Here is a 19405-nt window from a genome sequence, read left to right as displayed (position 1 = left end):
CAATATTTAAATAATGTTAGTCTAAATAAATGTAGACAGAAACATAATAATTTCAAGCAGAAAACTAATCTTTCCATTAAGAACTGACAATCAGGGAATTTAAACATAGTTGACATTGTTTTTGTGTGTTTATATTAAAGAAAGGAAAGTCTAGTGCTGGCTGAGCATATTGTTTGTTTGCACTAAGTTAATACTTTGACAAATGTAGCCTATATTTTTCAGTCAGTTCGGTCTTTGTGTGCCAAACATTATTTAAGGCTGTAAACACTGTAAACCTTTTATTTTATTTTTAATAAATGTTTAGATTTGAGTGTTAAATTTTTTTTAATAAAAATTGACATATATCGAACTGAAAACCGTGACCCCAAAATCGTGATACGAACCAAACCGTCCATTTTGTGAACCGTCCCACCCCTACCGTTTATCATACAAATTCAGTGCCCCCGAAATAAAAAAAAAAAGCCCCCGAAAATCAATTAAGGGGGGCAAAAAAAGACCTTGAAAAAAAATGTTCATTTCTAACCCTGACCTGCACCTCCTCTCACCCCTCCCACTATGATGCCTGAATTTCCCCAAGGGGATCAATAAAGGAATATCTTATCTTATTATTATCTTATCTTATCACTCACTTGATCTCCTTCTCCACGTTCTGCTGGTCCCTCATCATCCTGCCCAGCTCCTTCTTCTTCTCCTTCAGCTCCTCCTCCACGTGGTCCATCTTCTTGCGGTCCTTCTCGATCTCCTTGTTGCGGTGGGCCAGCTCCTTGTTCAGCTTCTCGATCTCTGCCTCGTTGTGGTACAGCTTGAAGAGCTGCAGCTGGACGTGGGCCCGCACCACCTCGTCCTTCAGACGCTGGTATCGCTCCGCCTGGGAGAGGGGAGGGGAGGGGTGAGTCAATTGTGTGGGGAAGCTATCTTTCTCTCTAAGTTAAACTTGTAAATGTAAACTAGCTAAATGTAAACTGGTGGTATGGTATGGTTACTGCTATTAGCATAATGTTTACGACTTTGAAATAAAAACTTGTATTTTTCTGAGCCAAACCAATTTGTGTACTGTAGTATATATAATCTATAACCTAATAAACTAACCTACACTGTAACACGCAACACTTTGATGAACATTGTTACTCAGCTGATAGAGTTATACCCTTCTTGCTGTCTTGTCGCACAGAACTTGTAAGTCGCTTTGGATAAAAGCGTCAGCTAAATGACTAAATGTAAATGTAAATGTAAGTAAAGCTCTGTAATAAGACTATATTTGAATGCTTAAAGAATCTCAAATCTAATCGAAACCTCAAAGTCAAAATTCATATTGAATCTGAAAATGTGTGTATCGTCACACCCCTACTCCTAAGATATGAACATAAGAACTGGACGACATGCCTTCTCCTGCTTGGCCTCTTTGAGATATAAACCAGTCCCTCCTTGTTGTCCCCAAATCCAGGCTAAAGAATAGGGGGGGCCGTGCGTTTGCGGTTATAGCCCCCAAACTCTGGAACGAGTTGCCTCCCCATATTAGGCTGGGCCTAAAAACAAATCTGTTCTCCCTAGCATTTAAGAAAATGTACAGTCTGCTGCCATAATCTGTTTGTAGTTCTGTGTGCATTGTATTGTGATTAGTCTATGTGTTTTTACTGTATTGATTGATTGTGAAGCACTTTGGTCAACTTTGTTGTTTTTAAACGTGCTATATAAATAAAGTTGGATTGGATAAACATAAAGACTGGATAACATGCCTCCTCCTTCTCCTGCTTGGCCTCTTTGCGTTCGGCCGCGATGTTCTTCTTGCGGTGGTAGTTGAACTGGGTGTCCTCCTCCGCCTTCACCATCTCCTTCTTCCTCCTGTCGTACTCCTGGGCCAGCTCCCCGGAGCGGGAGATCTCCTCGAACAGAGCTGTACGCTCCTTAGGGTTCTTCATGGCGATGGACTCCACAGCTCCCTGGAGGGTAGAGCAGGCAGGGGACACAACTGAGAGGTTAGCAACAAAGAACAATGAGGTACTGCCATTTTAATTCATGTTAAATAAACCTTACCATGATCCGCCAGATGGTCCGTTACACACAACCATCTGGTAAGTCGTCCTTTGAAACGGTTTGTAACTTTCATAACCTGCCATCCTCTCGCTGTTGTCACACCTAAACCATGCCTGTAGCTGCCAGTAGGAATTCCTTTAAAATTCCGCTAAGGACCACTGTGGTTCAGGCACAAACACATAACTTGAAGCCTGACTAGATCGATTCTTCCAGTGATCTCGCAAATCCAGCTGCCGTGCAAGGTTAAATAATCCTATGATTCTGCCCAAATAGCTGCTAATATGTACACTATTTTTGTATAATTTACATGTGTGTGAGTGTGATATATCATAATATATACAATGTCTTACCTGGAAAACCAGGAAGTTCCTAGCCTTGATGAGGATCCCCAGCTTCTCCAGCTCCTCACTGTACTCAGCCAGGTTCACCACTTTACTATTGATACGGTACTCTGACGAGGAACCTGATGAGAGCACAGGGGGGAATATATATGATCTGGGCTGACATCAAAGCTACACACAGGAAGGCAGAAATGGGGTAAGGAAACAACAACACCCATCACAGGCGGAGATAAGATAAGACGTTTATCCTGATAGGGGAAACGGCACTGTTGTGCACAGAACTAAATGTCAACGCATAGAATAGACGTGTAAAAAAGACACAGTAAGATTACATTTTTTTTAAATAAATAAATAAAAAGTTGAAGATAAGTTGAAGCAAAGTAAAATGCAATAGAAAAAAGCAAATAGAAATACAAATGCATGAAAAGCTCAGAATGCCCTAATAATTACACAGATATACAGATATTAATATCGGATACAGAGCAACAGGCAGGGTTATGTGCATCAAGAGCAAATGTGTATCGTTTTCTAAATGTCGATCAACATACTGAAATATCTACAGGTGTCAACAGATTATATCTACAGATAGACAATATCTATGTTGTTCATCGTAGGCAAGTGTGTTATCCGTAAGGCGAGTTCCGTACCGATGATGACCCTGGTGAAGGTGCGCTCCTCTCCATCGTCCTCCCGGTACACCATGCTGACGAAGGCTCTGTTGGCAGCCGGCTTCCCCACAGGAGCTCCATGGATCAGGTCCTTCAGCGTCTTCACACGCAGGTTACTGGTTTTCTCTGCCAGCACGAAGCTGATGGCATCCATAAGGTTGGACTTCCCTAAAATGACATACAAATGAAGGGTGCAATCGTATATTATTACACCGCTAAATTATTTTATTTGATATAGGCAATATCTGCACTACAATGTGCTGCTCTCTGGCGAAAAACCTTGAGTCCCCAAAAGAGCTTGTCAAGAATTAGCCTTTGCAAAACAACCTCATTTTCAGACAGACACCCATTTAATATGAATGGGTTTTATGGACCATATGATCTCAACATATAGAACCATGTCATTCTTCAATAAAGTAAAAACGGACAAAAGTGAAGATACAACGTAACAAGGTTTTCACCCGAAAGAAGTCATGACTGCTTATTCCATCATGTACACACAGTAACTCTTGGTCACATCGATGGGCTGAGGCAAATCTAGCTGTTATTTACATTTAGCTGACTGTTGTCATCTTGTGTTATCTGGCTTCTTTGTTGGTCTATTGGTACGTTACTATTATAAATGGTGTTATACAACTTGGCAAAATGTACACTAATATAATTTTATACTTGTTTGTCCCTGGGAAGATCTGAGGATAATTGAATAGTTAGATATGATTAAGTCCAGAATCCCACAAGTATATAGCTGTGAAATACATGACCAAATTCGTACATTTCTCTCATGCTAACTTCCTCTGAACGAAATGCTGATGTAAAAAAAATGATTTTGCTGGGGACATCATGTAACCCCCACGCTTAGAACCAGTTAAGAGATGTAATCCAAATAACATTGAATAACTAACGTCACTGTCTGTGTGCACAAATTATGTTGTTGCAAAACCATGTAGCAAGCTATTCTAACGTTATGTCAAATTAGCAACTAGTGCTAACTCTAGTCAGTACAATTTCTTAGCATAACATACCAGATCCATTGGGTCCGATGATTGCGGTGAACTTGTGAAAGGGTCCAATGATTTGTCTTCCTTTATAAGACTTGAAGTTTTCAATCTCTATCAATTTCAAATACCCCATGTTCGATTTCTTCTGCAGACGTTGGATGTATGTGTTGTGATGTTAGCTAGCAAGCTAAAGCGACTCTTGCTGTACGGTCTATAACGGTAAGACAAAGGAGTAGCATGCACGCAAATGCATGAACCACTCCATTCAATGTGTAGCGACAAGACTCATGAGTTACATTATCAATTGCACGTTCAGGTAACTAACTTTAAATAGCTAGCTAGTCGATGTAATTAAAACGCAACGTTAGCTACTGCTGTGATAATAATGCGCCATTTTACAATCCAACAGGAGGAGGAGGACCAAAAGACCCCTTAGCGCGCGATGTGTGTAACTGCACGATTTCTCGCGAGATGTACATCGTATCGCTTGCTGGCTGCTGGCCTCATACCATTACTCACCTGCTTGATTGATTGATTGATTGATTGAAAACTTTATTAACAGATTGCAGAATGGGTACAATACAGTACAGCTCAATACACACAATTGTTAAGGGGATGCAGACCAGAGAAAGACTTTCGTCTTGTTTACATCAGGGTCCCCCATTTTCAATTCATCAGGACATATATGACATACAGATAGTCAGTACTGCTACATCTATACATTTATGACATACCAGATTTGCAAATACAGTACTGTTTGTGATACAGAAGGAGTCAGGAAAAGGGAGTATATACATTTGACGTAGAAACTGTACATTGGAGGAGGTTGGGTGGGGGGGGTTGGGTACACTGGGATATTGACAACCATACTGGGTAATCTACATTGGAGGTGGTTGGGGGGGGGGGGCAGTGGCGGACTGGCCATCGGGACGTTCGGGACGAATCCCGATGGGCCAGAACCAAAGTGGGCTGGTCCAAAAAAAAATATATATATATATTTTTTTTTTCCTTTTTTTTTTTTTTGCCAGTGTGTGGGCCAGTGTGTGGGCCACTAATGTGGGCCGGTGTGTGGGCCAGTGTGTGGGCCAGTGTGTGGGCCAGTGTGTGAGTCGGTGTGTGGGCCACTAATGTGGGCCGGTGTGTGGGCCAGTGTGTGGGCCAGTATGTGGGCCGGTGTGTGGGCCAGTGTGTGGGCCGGTGTGTGGGCCAGTGTGTGGGCCGGTGTGTGGGCCAGTATGTGGGCCGGTGTCTGGGCCGGTGTGTGGGCCAGTATGTGGGCCAGTATGTGGGCCGGTGTGTGGGCCGGTGTGTGGGCCGGTGTGTGGGCCAGTGTGTGTGACCGCGCCCCCGACCGCCAAGAACCTTGGTGTTGTCCTCGACGACCAGTTGAACTTCTCTGCTCACATCGCAGCGACAACCAGAACCTGCAGATTCCTCCTGAGCAACGTCAGAAGGATATGCCCCTTCCTGACAAAAGAAGCCACCCAACTCCTCGTCCAATCAACAGTCATCTCCCGCCTCGACTACTGCAACGCACTGCTAGCTGGCCTCCCGGCCACTGCCACCAATGTAGGTGTTTTCTGTGGCGCATGGTGGACTGACTGACATCAGACAGCATGCCTCAGGAGAACAATATTCCCGAAATATAAGAATGCAAAGGACCCAAGCACAGGTGTCACAGTTCTTCATAACTGAAACATCTCCTGAGATTGATTCAGTATGGGATATTACATCTTATTTATCTGGTTGTGTTTTTAACTAGATGCCAGTATTTCTATTTACCTGCCCTGGCAGCCAGGAGCCTACTCTTCTTTGCACTTTATTTTTTATTAATCTTTTAATTTGGGTCACACAAGTGTTTCATTGTGTTATTGTCCTCTTTCAGTAAAAGTGTTCCCAGGCTTTGTTTTTACAGCACTTTATATTCATACAGTATTATGCTCAAGTTGAGGCTATATTTCAGCCAATCTATTTAAACAATGTTAAATGCAAATAAAGCACTTTAAACTTTAAGTATGACTAAATGCTTTCTTGACTATATATAGTAACTGTTCCAAAATGCATATATTTCTATGTATTTTAGGGGTTTGGGGGGCTAGCTCTTTTTAATATAAATGTCATAGATTGTTTTATTTAGATTTCATAGATTTCTATGCATTTCAGGAGTTTGGGGGGCTGGCTCCCCAAAATAATGAAATAACATAACCCTAAGCCTAACCCTAAAACCGAAATAAAGTAAAAAAAAAGAAAAATAGTGACAAAATCCACACATTTTCGCCCAAAAAACGCCCCAGAACCGCAACAAAAAAAATTGCGCGCTAACCCCACGCTCGATGGTAGGTGTCCCTTATTTCTATTGGTCAAAGGTGGCAACCCTAGTGGGCCGGTGTGTGGGCCGGTGTGTGGGCTGGTGCATCTGAATGTCCCGGGCTGAATTTGTGTCCCAGTCCGCCACTGGGGGGGGCACACTGTATAAACAAGCAAAACTGTACATTGAGGGGGGGGGGGGGGGGGGGAGACACTGTACAAACAAACAAAATTGTACATTGGACTAAACCATACTAGGTAAATGACTGTACATTGGAGGGGGTTGGGTTAGGATATTTACAGGGGCCAGTGTTGAATTGCAGTCTCCCGTAGGTGTCCCTTGAGAGAGGTTTTGAAAGTGGGTAGTGATCCACATTCCTTTACAGCTTTGGGTAGGGCGTTCCACATTGATGTGGCATAATTGCGAAACGTGTTTAGTCCCTTATTTGAGCCGAATCTGGGTTTAACATGATTTGTGGAGCTCCCTCTGGTGTTGTGATCGTGGTATTCACTGACCTTTGGGAAGTATTTTGACATGTACATGGGTACCTTGGTCGTGTAGTGTATCTTGTAGACCAGGCCCATTGCAAGTTGCTGTACTCTGTCGTCTACTCTAAGCCATCCTAGGTTGTCAAAGTGGGCAGGGGTGAGGTGGGTTCTAGGAGTAAGGTCAAGCAGTAGTCTGACCAGTTTGTTTTGAGATGTTTGTAATTTTGTTTTTAGCGCCTTTGAGGTGCTTTGGTACCATGAGGTGCAAGCATAGTCGTAGTACCCCTGAATGAGTGCTCCTGCCAGAGTCTTCAGGGTATTCTTGTTTACCAGAGAGGAGATCCGGTACAAGAATCGAGTTCGTTGGTTGACTTTTTTTATTACATTGGATGCCATTTTGTCACAGGAGAGATTAGCCTCTAGGATGGAACCCAGGTAGGTAATTTCATCTTTCCTTGTGACAATATTGTCACCGACTGTAACTGAGAAGCCGTCGGTCTTGCTGAGTTTGTTATTTGAACCGAAGAGAATGGACTCTGTTTTGCCCATGTGTAATGATAGTTTGTTATCAGCGAGCCATATGCAGATTCTGCCTAGTTCCGAGCTGAGGGTTTTTTCAACCTGTAACTTGTTCTTGTCAGAGACCAGCAGGGCTGAGTCGTCCGCAAACAGGAACAAGTTGCAGTCACAAGCTGACGACATGACATTTGCATAAATTAGGAACAGTAGCGGTCCTAGTATGCTTCCTTGTGGAACACCACAGCTCACTACTACTAGCTACTCGGGGCTGCAGCAAGGTTACCATGATTACAGAGACGTCCAAATCTAAACACAACAGGATAATCGGAAATAACTGAAATCAAGTGCTGATGAGGACAACAAACTTGTCAGACTACTGCTTGACCTTACTCCTAGAACCCACCTCACGGTCCTCACCCCTGCCCACTTTGACAACCTAGGATGGCTTAGAGTAGACGACAGAGTACAGCAACTTGCAATGGGCCTGGTCTACAAGATACACTACACGACCAAGGTACCCATGTACATGTCAAAATACTTCCCAAAGGTCAGTGAATACCACGATCACAACACCAGAGGGAGCTCCACAAATCATGTTAAACCCAGATTCGGCTCAAACAAGGGACTAAACACGTTTCGCAATTATGCCACATCAATGTGGAACGCCCTACCCACAGCTGTAAATGAATGTGAATCACTACCCACTTTCAAAACCACTCAAAGAGCACCTACGAGAGACTGCAATTCGAAACTGGCCCCTGTAAATGTCCTAACGCAACCCCCTCCAATGTACAATAAATGTCCTATTAAACCCAATAATACACAAGACCCTCTTCTTGGGACCAAGTAAGGTTTCGTCGATAATCCAATGTACAGTTACCCCCACCCCGCCTGCCCAACCCCACCCCACCACCTCCAATGTACAGTTGGCCCTACCCCACCCCACCTACCCAACCCCCCTCCACCCCAACCTCCTCCAATGTACAGTTTCTTCGTCAAATGTATATACACTCTTTTTTAGACTCTTCTTTGTTGAAGTCAGAGGTTCTATGTAGGATTGTTAGTAACTGTCTAACTGCATATATAACTGTTTCCACTAGAGGGCGCTCTAGGCGGAGCCACTCAAGAACACCACCAGGTGGCGAGTATAAATAGAGATGTCTCCTCCTACTCTACCTCTTTCCCCCCAGCCTCTCAGTGAGAGGAGAACTCTAGAACTGCTGCTCATACCATGTGAATGAATAAACCACGCCAGTTAAAGGCTAAAGATAGAAACCATGCCTCTTGACCACATTATTGTCGCCCCATAGCCGGATTCTGTCAACATTCTTGTATCACAAACAGTACTGTATTGTAAATCTGGTATGTCATAAATGTATAGATGTAGCAGTACTGTCTATCTGTATGTCATGTATGTCTGTTATGATGAATTGAAAATGGGGGACCCTGATGTAAACAAGACGGAAGTCTTTCTCTGGTCTGCATCCCCCAATTGTGTGTATTGAGCTGTACTGTATCGTACCCATTCTGCAATCTGTTAATACAATTTTCAATCAATCAATCAATCAATCAATCAATCAATCAATCAATCAATGAGAGTGAGTTCTATGTGTGCCAACACAACGCAACTCTCGACGCAACTTTTGTCATCACAGCTCTGTGACAACTTTATGTAACGTTGTTAGGCTTATATTTAGTGTTCTTGTTTTTGCAGTTTGTATTTTACTCTGTTTACAACTTATCTGTCTTCCTATGTCATGTCACGTGTTAATAGTTATGAGAATAAAACCGTATATATTGCAACTACTGTCTGTAGATCATCATCAGTGGGAATAGGTTTGATTGATTGATTGATTGATTGAACATTTTATTAACAGATTGCAGAATGGGTACAATACAGCTCAATACACACAATTGTTAAGGGGATGCAGACCAGAGAAAGACTTTCGTCTTGTTTACATCAGGGTCCCCCATTTTCAATTCATCATAACATATATGACATACATGACATACAGGTAGACAGTACGGTTACATCTAGACATTTATGTCATACCAGATCTACAAATGTACAGTCCTGTTTATGAGTACAAAAATAGTCTGAAAATAGAGTATATAGAGGGGGAAGAAACTGTACATTGGAGGAGGTTGGGTAGGTGGGTGGGGGGGGGGGGGGACTGTGGGGTTGGGTTTGGACATTTACAGGGGGCAGTCTCCTGTAGGTGCTCTTGAGAGTGGTTTTGAAGGTGGGTAGTGATTCACATTCTTTTACAGCTGTGGGTAGGGGAGGGCGTTCCACATTGATGTGGCATAATTGCAAAACGTGTTTAGTCCCTTGTTTGAGCCAAATCTGGGTTTAACATGATTTGTGGAGCTCCCTCTGGTGTTGTGGTCGTGGTATTCACTGACTTTTGGGAAGTATTTTGACATGTACATGGGTTACCACTCACTAACATCCATTCATAGCATTAACCTATGTAAACTGGCTAGGCCAGTTTAGAAAGTACATTCATCAACATCAAATCCATCCACATCTATTTAATTTTGAATAGGGCCACTTCAGGGCATGCATCTTGCTGATTGACATGATTCAATAGGCCTGAGAAAGACCAGAGCCTTCAGAGTATTTTATTACCATATAATACAAGGCTCTGAGAATGACTAACCTCTGTCATAGGCTGTGTTAGCCTGCGATAGAGTGATAGCTTCACAAGATTTGAGAATGACAGGCCTATTGACTGTCCACCTGCTGGGTCTGTATTGATAAATGTAGCTGTTGTAGTGATTGTTAATGGTACATAATTCACCCACGGAACTATTGTTAGGAACAAGAGTTCCGCCCGGACATTATATGAGGTGGCACTACCTGCCACCACGAGTGAGTCTTCTGCACGCAACGTAGCCGTAGCATGTTGTATTTGTGTACTGAATAAATGCTGTTCGCTCTAACTCGAGCTACCGTCTCCGACTCCCATCTCTCGGCACTACACTGGTGACCCCGACATTGGTCTCGCTGAAGTATCAGGGACCGGACCGAACATGGCAAACGATGCCGTTATTATTCGATTGCCGGAGTTTTGGGAGCATTCTGCGGCGGCGTGGTTCGCGCAAACAGAGGCGCAGTTCGCCCTACGAGGGGTTGACGACGACGCCGCGAGATATTACCACGTCGTCTCGAGCCTCGGGAGCACGACAGCGGCGAGGACGGTAGGCTTCATAACAGCTCCGCCTGCCCGGTATAAATATGAGGCGTTTAAGACGCACCTACTCAGGATTTTTGAGTTGTCACCGTCTGAGCGGGCCCGACGCTTGCTGGATATACGTGGCTTGGGAGACAGCAAGCCGTCGGCGCATATGGAGATGATGCTGAACCTGCTGGGCGCCGAGCAGCCGAACTTTTTATTTAAAGAGCTGTTCCTCAGGCACATGCCGCCACGGGTACAGACGGCACTGGCCAATACAAACATTGTGGATCCCCGTGCTCTGGCAGAGGAGGCAGATCGCTTCTACCTGGCCACTCGACACTTTGCCCCAGGGCTAATAGCCTCGACATGCGGTTACACGCCGCAGGGGGGAGGGGCGAGGAAGATCAGGAGCAGCGCTGCCGCAGGCCGGTGTTATTACCACGCACGTTTCGGCGCGAGGGCGACAAGATGCCGTTCCCCTTGCACTTTCGGCATAACGCATAAACGCAGACACCTGCGCCCAGTAGCAGCGGTGAGCGCAGGTATGTCGAACCGGCTGCTTTTCATTAGAGACACACTCTCCGGTTGCAAATTCCTCTGCGACACCGGAGCTCAGAGGAGCGTCCTGCCAGCTACGAAAGAGGACATCGCCGGCGATGATAGAGGTCCACGCCTGACGACCGCCAACGATACCCCTATCCGCACCTACGGTACAAGGACCGTGGAACTGTGTTTTGGGGGCCAGCGGTTCACGTGGGACTGCATCACGGCCGACATTTCGTTCCCACTACTGGGGGCAGATTTCCTGGGTGCACACGGTCTCCTCGTGGACATTAGACATGGCCGCCTAATAAACGCACAGACACGGGCTTCGTTGGCATGTGTCCGCGATGAGGCGACATACGGCGGCCTTCTTACAGCCTTCACCGACCACGAACCCCTCACGTTTTCTGAGTCAAGACACGTCGCCGAGAAGCCCAACGTCGTCATCGGAGCTGTACAGCCGGACCTCGACTACGTCAACAGGGGCTCGGAACAGGCCTCCGACCACGACATCCAGGCCCTCGGGACTGCAGATTCCAGGCTACGCCTGGAGGGCGTCGCGATTGGTCACGCGGGTCCGACGCTGCTGGGTGACCTGTCCACCGGACACCCTAGCCCACAGGCCCCTGAGGACTGGCGAAGGCTCGCCTTTGAGGTGGGGTACAACCACCACAAGGTTGAACCCGCCCACGTAGACATTTCCCAGCCCTTAGAGCTGGCCCTCTCCCCCCGCCGAGGCCGTCCGCCGCTACCCCGGGACCCGCCAACGACGGAGCCGCCGTTGGCCTCGTCGACGTCTGTGCCCCCGGGTGTCGGGGAGGACACGGGCGCTTGCGCCGCCCCTACCTCCCCGACCCTGGCTTTCCGCACTCACCGTGGCCGGTTCATGCCCCCGGGCGCCGTGGAGGGCGCAATCGCTTGCACCGCGCCCCGGGTTGTCCGCTCACGCCGCGGCCGGGTCGTGGTCTCTCCCCGCCGTGGAGATTTTGACCATGGTTGAATTCTGGGGGGGCTTGTGTAGTGATTGTTAATGGTACATAATTCACCCACGGAACTATTGTTAGGAACAAGAGTTCCGCCCGGACATTATATGAGGTGGCACTACCTGCCACCACGAGTGAGTCTTCTGCACGCAACGTAGCCGTAGCATGTTGTATTTGTGTACTGAATAAATGCTGTTCGCTCTAACTCGAGCTACCGTCTCCGACTCCCATCTCTCGGCACTACACTGTGTACAATATACACAGCCGGTGACCATAACAAGCATATGGGCTTCAAACAGTTCAGTCAACATGATCAATTCTTTCCCCCAGAGAAATTATATAATGTAATCAGTTGTAGGCGTGTGTGTATATTGTGTCTATTCATAGTCAGTGTTGTACTGCATAGTCCCTTTCCCCCACAGAGTCTTTGGAGGCGGTGAACATGTACAAAGTGGATTTGCCAGTGGACCGCTCTACAGGTGCGGCTATTGAGCGCTGTCGGACTGCAGATCCATACGCAGGGCTCGAATCTTCCACACCCGCAGTCACCTGATATGCCTGGACCTCTGTACACTAGACCAGGTGGAGGATAAGAAACAATGAGAGAAGACTTTAGGTAAAAACACACCATCATGATGGGAGGAGACGAGTGGGCAGCGGTGGCCTAATGGGTAGAGAAGCAGGGCTTGTGGCCAGATGGTTGTCGCTTGTCGTGTCGGTTTCCTTGACCAACACGGAAACCTGGGTGGGGGAGGTGAATGTGTAATGCCCAACTACCGCTGAAGGTTAAATTAAATTAAAGTGCTATTGAGCAAGGCACTCAATCCCTAAACGGTAGAACACTGTGGGTTGTATGTGGGGGGGGGGGGGGGTGTGTTGCTCCAATATTGCAATGCATAGTATTAACTGTAATAGTATGAAGCACAATGCTGCTGAAAAAGAGTATAGTTGCTCAGCAAATCCTCCCTGGATAAATACAGGTTCAAAATAAAGGAAATAAATTCATTCATTGAGCATCAGTCATACATCAGTATTTTAATGCCACACAGGTGAGCTAAGGAGGAGTCATGATGAAGCACTAGTGTAACAGGAGAGGGATGAGAAGGAGAGGCAAGCAGCGCTGAATAGTGATCTCAGTATCGGGCCGTTCATCAGCGGTTGGCTGATCTCAAATGTGAACTGAAGGGGGCAGTCAAGTTCTCCATTCCAGAGGCTGATCTGGGACCTGCCAGTATGTAAGTGTTCCATGTAGGCCTGATGGGACCTAATACGTAGATGTACATCAACCACTGCAATGGGACTGAGGGAATGTGTCAGTGAATGTTTGAATGAATAATTCTAAACAGGAAGTCCCGTACAAAATTCTCCCAGTGTTTATTATTTAGAGAAGATTGGGTTGTCAACGAGGAAACAGAGAGCTCCCACACAATGTCTTCTTCACTTGCAATTAAAACATCAAAGCAGGTTGCCATCCAACTACAAACAACTACAATGACATTACATGTTTTAAACGTGTGTAAATAATAATAACCACAGCATTCTAGGCCTATTTTGACTGTGCTCTCTCTCTCTCTCTCTCTCTCTCTCTCTCTCTCTCTCTCTCTCTCTCTCTCTCTCTCTCTCTCTCTCTCTCTCTCTCTCTCTCTCTCTCTCTCTCTTTGTGAATAAATCATTGCTCCGCCCACCCACCCCCAGAGCATCATTTATCTTTGTGTGTTTTGTTTACAGGGAGAGTATCTATGAAAGAAACAGCAGACGAAAACACAAATGGAAAAGACGGAAAGAGAGCTGTGAGCTCAGAAGGATGAGAAGGAGAGGAGGCCAAGGACAAAGGTGAAAGCATGCGCACGCACACACACACGCACACACACAGTAATCACTGATGTTTTGTGCGTTTACACTATAGCCTCTGTAAATCATATACAGCAAGCTTCATGCCCTCATGCGCAAACAATCACACACTCCTACGCACAGGCCTTATTCCCAGGTGGCATTGATGGATGCTCATCTTAAAGGAGTGTTGTGTGTGTAAGGGTATGGTGGTGGAGTGCTCTGTGTTGTGTTGTTGGTAATGGGCAGTGTGGGAGCGGGAGGGTGTGTGTGTGTGTGTGTGTGTGTGTGTGTGTGTATGTGTGTGTGTGTGTGTGTGTGTGTGTGTGTGTGTGTGTGTGTGTGTGTGTGTGTGTTGTCCACAGGTGTTCCCAGGGAAGCAGCTGGTTTGTCGGGACTTGAGGGCAGTACAGTTGGATGCTCTGGAGTCAGAGCGTAAAAAGGCCGCCCTCATCGAGCTCAACAACTACAATCATGCTCTGGTACATGGAGCATGCACACACACACACACGCACACACACACACGCACACACACACAAACACACGCATACAGTGAGGTGTTGGCGTGGTGACAGGCTGTACTCAGGTGGGATTTAAGAATCACAATAACTAATTTACGATTTGCGCACAGTGCCGCACACACTCGCTTGCAGGGAGCCGGTCATCACGTTGTATTTCTTTTGGATGTGTGTGTTGAAGACACTACCTGGTTTACCAACAAGAAGCCATGGTGGCTCTGCGATAGTGGGATGTATAAAGGATGGTGATGAGGAGGAATACCGGCCACTGGTGGCGGACTTTGTCACATGGTGTGAAAAGAACCACCTCCAGCTCAATGTGACAAAGACCAGGGAACTGGCTGTGGATCTAGGGAGGAGGAGGAGCACACCGGTGACCCCCGCTTCCATCGGGGGGGTCGACGTGGACCATCCTGGACATGGTTGAGGATTATAAATACCTCCGAGTGCACAGAGACAATAAACTGAACAGGTCAAAACACGGTGAGGCACTCTACAAGAAGGGCCAGAGCCGACTCTACTTCCTCAGAAGGCTGAGATCCTTCAACGTATGTACAAGGATGTTGAGGATGTTCTACGAGTCGGTGGTGGCGGGCGCCTTCTTGTACGCAGTGGCCTGCTGGGGCAGCGAACTGAGAGCGGGGGAAAACTGGTCAGGAAAACTGGTCAGGAAAGCCAGTAACGTGGTGGGGGTGGAGCTAGACTCTCTGGCGGTGGTGTCAGAGAGGAGGAACCTTGCTAAGCTCCACGCCATCATGTAAAATACCTCCCACCCACTATACACAGACTTGGCCGATGGAAGGAGCACGTTCAGTGTTAGACTCAGACTCCCAAGATGCAACACTGAACGTCACAGGAAGTCCTTCGTACCAACAGCCATCAGACTGTACAACGCCTCACTGTGCCTCACTGCCTCACTGAGCACAGAGTAGTATAAATCCCTGTATATCTTCCTGTACATTCCTGCACATTTCACACTTGTTTTACAGTAAATATTTACTGTATATTACTGTATCTTTGGACTGTATATTTTATAATGTATATCTCTGACTAATTCTTATTTTAGATTTTAGATGTTTGACTACCTGAATGTTCATTGTGAGCGATCTGTGGTGCTGAATTTCCCTCAGGATCAATAAAGTACTTCTATTCTATTCTATTCTATTCTATTCTATTACATTACATTAAAGTTTAAAGAAAAATCACCATGGATGGAATTCAACACAATGGAGTCGAACTTGGAACAATACAGACAACAATGGAAACAGTGAGTTAACCAAGTTAACACTTTGGCTGCCGGAAAACGCCTAAACACGTCATTCCCGGCCATGCTCAAGTTGCCGAAGACGCTTTACAGCGTCTTTAATATCAATATTTCAAAAATCTGGGATCGGATTCATATTTCCCCTCCGCTGGACTGAGATCCACCAGGAGGACCCACTGAGCTCTCTGGCGGTTCAGGAGCGCCATCTGGTGGCCGATCGGCGCAATCGCTTAACAGGAAGTGCTATGGAGATTGTGCTGGTCGGCCGTATTACTTCCGGGCACTAGCTATAGGTTCCGGGACTCGATCTCGACACACTACATAGCGATCGATTGCCAATAACTCGATAAACAACATGATTTGGACGTATATACCATTATACAAGCTGGAGATGGACCGGGTAAATCGACATCCCATAATGGTAAAATTTCTACTCTACGATGATCGCCCAACGGCGCGCGGAGACTGGGGTGAGTTTTAGCGTGTAAAGTTACCGTCTTCGATACTAACTGCTATTATCAACATTTGACCCACATTAGATGATTGGTATAACGCTGCCCACGGAATTATAAACGCCCCCTAGCCCATCCGGTCAACATCAGATGACGTGTAGTAACTTCTAGAAGTACGTCTAGTTGGAATTTTTTATATCGCGCTGATTGCCATAAAACTGTATTGCATCATCAATATAATGTATTTGGGGCTATATATCACGTTCTGGAGAAAGCTGCAGAAAGAGATGAAAACATACTTATACATTAGACCATACTTTACTATGAATATGTGAATGAAAAAGTTTAACGTTGCTACACAATGAACAATACATATAGGACTTTGAATGGGCCCTAATAATGGCAATGTAGCAATAGAATTTAAAAAGTTATAGCCCTGCAAAGAAGGGGACTTTCTCTATAGACAAATAGAGCCGGCAACCTACGGTTGATAATGAATTTAACCCATGGCAGCCAAAGTGAGGAACCAAAGATGCTCATCTACTGTCTACCATTCATCTGTTGTTGGAAGCATATGTGTGAAGCTCATTTGTGGAAATCATGATGTTGCAACTGTGAATTAATTTACAAGTAAAGCCTCACTGGAAATGCTGTATTGAATTGGATGTTTTGAACAAAGAGCTGTGACTGGGAGGCGTCGTTATAAAACCTTCAGGACACGCTGTTTTTCACGCTAATCATGTGGTTTCTATCACTCGCATGCATGATGTACAAGCAAACACATCAAGCAGAACACAGATATCTCAGGAGGACGTTCAGCACATGGTTGACCCGGCTAAACCCTATGGTGGGAACTAACCACAGACCCAGACTCAGGTTACTGAAGACTCATCCTAATCCTATAGTCCCCAAGGGACTGATCAATAGACTGACCTGGGATCAGTGGTTAGTAGGGCTACCCGCCCTCTTTGTTGATTTGGTTTGGTCTTAGTCTGAGACTTTGTTTGTCAATTAGTCCTTTTATTTTGTATGCTTTTGATTTATTTAGTGAAGAATTTATTTAAAGTGGTCCTCCTGTATAGGAAACACAATGTTAAAGATTTGTAGATTAAATCAACTAATCAGTTAGTCAACAATATCCTCTGACTGTTAGTGGTCTAAGAACTTCTTTAGTGGGTTAGAGGGAACCCTTGTCCCCCAGGCTGCAGAGAGAGAGCAGTGCAGGAGAGAAGAGGGGGAGGAGCTTGGCAAGGTGTCGGCCAAGGTGTTGACGGACCGCCGGAGGAGCATGACCCCTGAGCAGCAGAGCGCCGTCCACAGGGAGAGGGAGCAGCAGCGCCTTGAGAGAAAGGTAGCGTAGTGACACTGAAACAGTAAATAGTGTCTGCAGTTCACTAGAGGTCTCCTCTCCTCCGGGTGATGTCATCCGGCAGGTTCTCAGGGGAGCTGATGCAGCCGAGCTCTCGAGACACAGGACGCTGGTGGGTTTTATGTCTGATTATCTCATGTCCTTCTCACAACAGACGGATACGATTCAGGTAAAAAAATATCGGCAAAATGCTAAATGATTATTTCTTTTAATTGTAATCTTTTTTTCTTCTTCACACATTAAAACATACATTCACATACATTCACATTCACACACATACACACACATTTAACCTGCAGTAAATACATTTAAATTAAAGTGATTATAAACAAAAAAGTATATTACGTATATACGTGTATGTATGTATATATATATATATATATATATATATATATATATATATACCCAAATATACACTAAGAGTGAAATAGAATTTAGTAATTTCCTTTTAACTAACACTCCTTACATTTTTCATGATAGACATGGTTCCCAGAGTTGAACCAAGTCTTTCTGCTTGCTCTTAGCGATGTAAGTCAGTCTTTCCAAGCCGATACAGTCTGAAGGTTCCTTTATCCACATTCTCAGTGTCGGAGCATCCATACTTTTCCAACATAGTGTAATATCTCTCCTGGCCTGGAGGAGCCCAAAGTCCAGAAGTTTAGTCTGTCTCTGAGTTTGTACAAAGTCCTCCGGGTATATTCCAAGTATACAAAGTTTGGCACTTAAAGGTACTTTGACTTCAAACATTTCTGACAAATGCTTTAAGACCTTCTTCCAAAGGTTTTGTATCTCTGGGCAGACAGTGGAACAAAGTACCCTTCTGGTCCCAACATTTAGAACAAACATCTGGAATACTGGCAGATATACGATGGAGTTTGACAGGCGTTATGTACATTCTCATTAACTACTTATATTGGAGCAATTTAAACTTTGTGTTGATTGTTTGTTTTTGTGCCTTTAAACATGCATTATTCCAATCAAGCACTTCCTCATCAATGTCTTCTTGCATGTCTGTTTTCCAGGCTTCCAATTTATCTAGCAATGATTCCTTACTATACGTAACTAATATGTTATAATATCCCATGTTATAATATGATACATGCCCTTTCTCTTCCACATTTCTTAGAGACATTTCTTCCAGTTTCGATAGAGGTGGTGTACTCATTGTCTGTTCATATTTTGATGACATGTAACCTTTTAACTAAATATTTGAATAGGTGTTTCTTTGGGATTTGATACATCTGACATAATTGATAAAAATAAAGCAAAACTCCATCTTCATAAAGATCCCTCACTTTCTTAACGCCTTTTGTATTCTATGTTCTAAATCCTCCATCTTTTCTGCCTGAGACAAACTGCTCATTACCCCATTAGGTGTGAATTGAGACAATACAGGCACATCATCTACAGTACATGTGCCGCATACCAATTAAAATGTTTATTTTTAAGAAAAGTATTTTTTGTATGTTTCTTCAATCTGAAGAGTAAGTACAAAGCTAATGGTAGATCTGGAACTGATTCCTGTTCGATGTTCATCCAGGCAGGAGGTGTTGTACTAAAGTAGTTCGATGCTGTGGTCAGCTGGGCAGCCATATAATACCATCTGTGGTTAGGAAGTTGAAGTCCCCCCCTCTCTCATATGGTAGATATAACCATTTTAGGCGAAGCCTGGCTTTCCTATCATTCGATGTGAACCTTGAATACAATCTGTCAAGTTTGTCAAAAAACATGTTTGATAGTGGTAATGGGAGCGTTTGAAAGTAATACAAGAACTTGGGTAAAATTGTCATTTTAATTTGATTTATTCGTCCATCCATCGGTAAAGTCGACCAGCGTTCCAGTAACTCACTTACTTTGTCCACCAAGGGGTCGTAACGCCTAACGCCTAAATATCTATAACCTTCAGGT

The 19405-nt window shown here is 44.9% G+C and overlaps 2 protein-coding genes across 2 annotated transcripts in view; one reads left to right on the top strand and one right to left on the bottom strand.

Annotated features, from left to right (window-relative positions):
- The window catches only part of smc1a (structural maintenance of chromosomes 1A), a 30175-nt gene extending 25740 nt beyond the window's left edge, over window positions 1–4435 (bottom strand). Inside the window, exons 1-5 of the mRNA XM_084333873.1 lie at window positions 4066–4435; window positions 3023–3211; window positions 2385–2497; window positions 1737–1940; window positions 630–868 (exon numbers count right to left, since the gene is read on the bottom strand). Coding sequence (XP_084189999.1) covers window positions 630–868; window positions 1737–1940; window positions 2385–2497; window positions 3023–3211; window positions 4066–4174 — 854 coding nt within the window. The 5' untranslated portion in view covers window positions 4175–4435. The remainder of the gene's footprint in view (window positions 1–629; window positions 869–1736; window positions 1941–2384; window positions 2498–3022; window positions 3212–4065) is intronic.
- Window positions 4436–12171: 7736 nt separating this feature from the next.
- Window positions 12172–17488, top strand: LOC311244076 (uncharacterized protein; the record flags this gene model as incomplete). The annotated part of the gene is made up of 3 exons (XM_084333487.1): window positions 12172–12198; window positions 13220–13299; window positions 17302–17488. The coding sequence occupies 3 exons, from the start codon at window positions 12172–12174 to the stop codon at window positions 17486–17488; spliced, it is 294 nt and encodes a 97-aa protein (XP_084189613.1).
- Window positions 17489–19405: the final 1917 nt, after the last annotated feature.

This window comes from Notolepis coatsorum (genome assembly GCF_963971535.1).
Source record: "Notolepis coatsorum genome assembly, chromosome: 17".
NCBI classification, from domain to species: domain Eukaryota; kingdom Metazoa; phylum Chordata; class Actinopteri; order Aulopiformes; family Paralepididae; genus Notolepis; species Notolepis coatsorum.
This window is presented reverse-complemented; position numbering and strand designations above follow the sequence as displayed.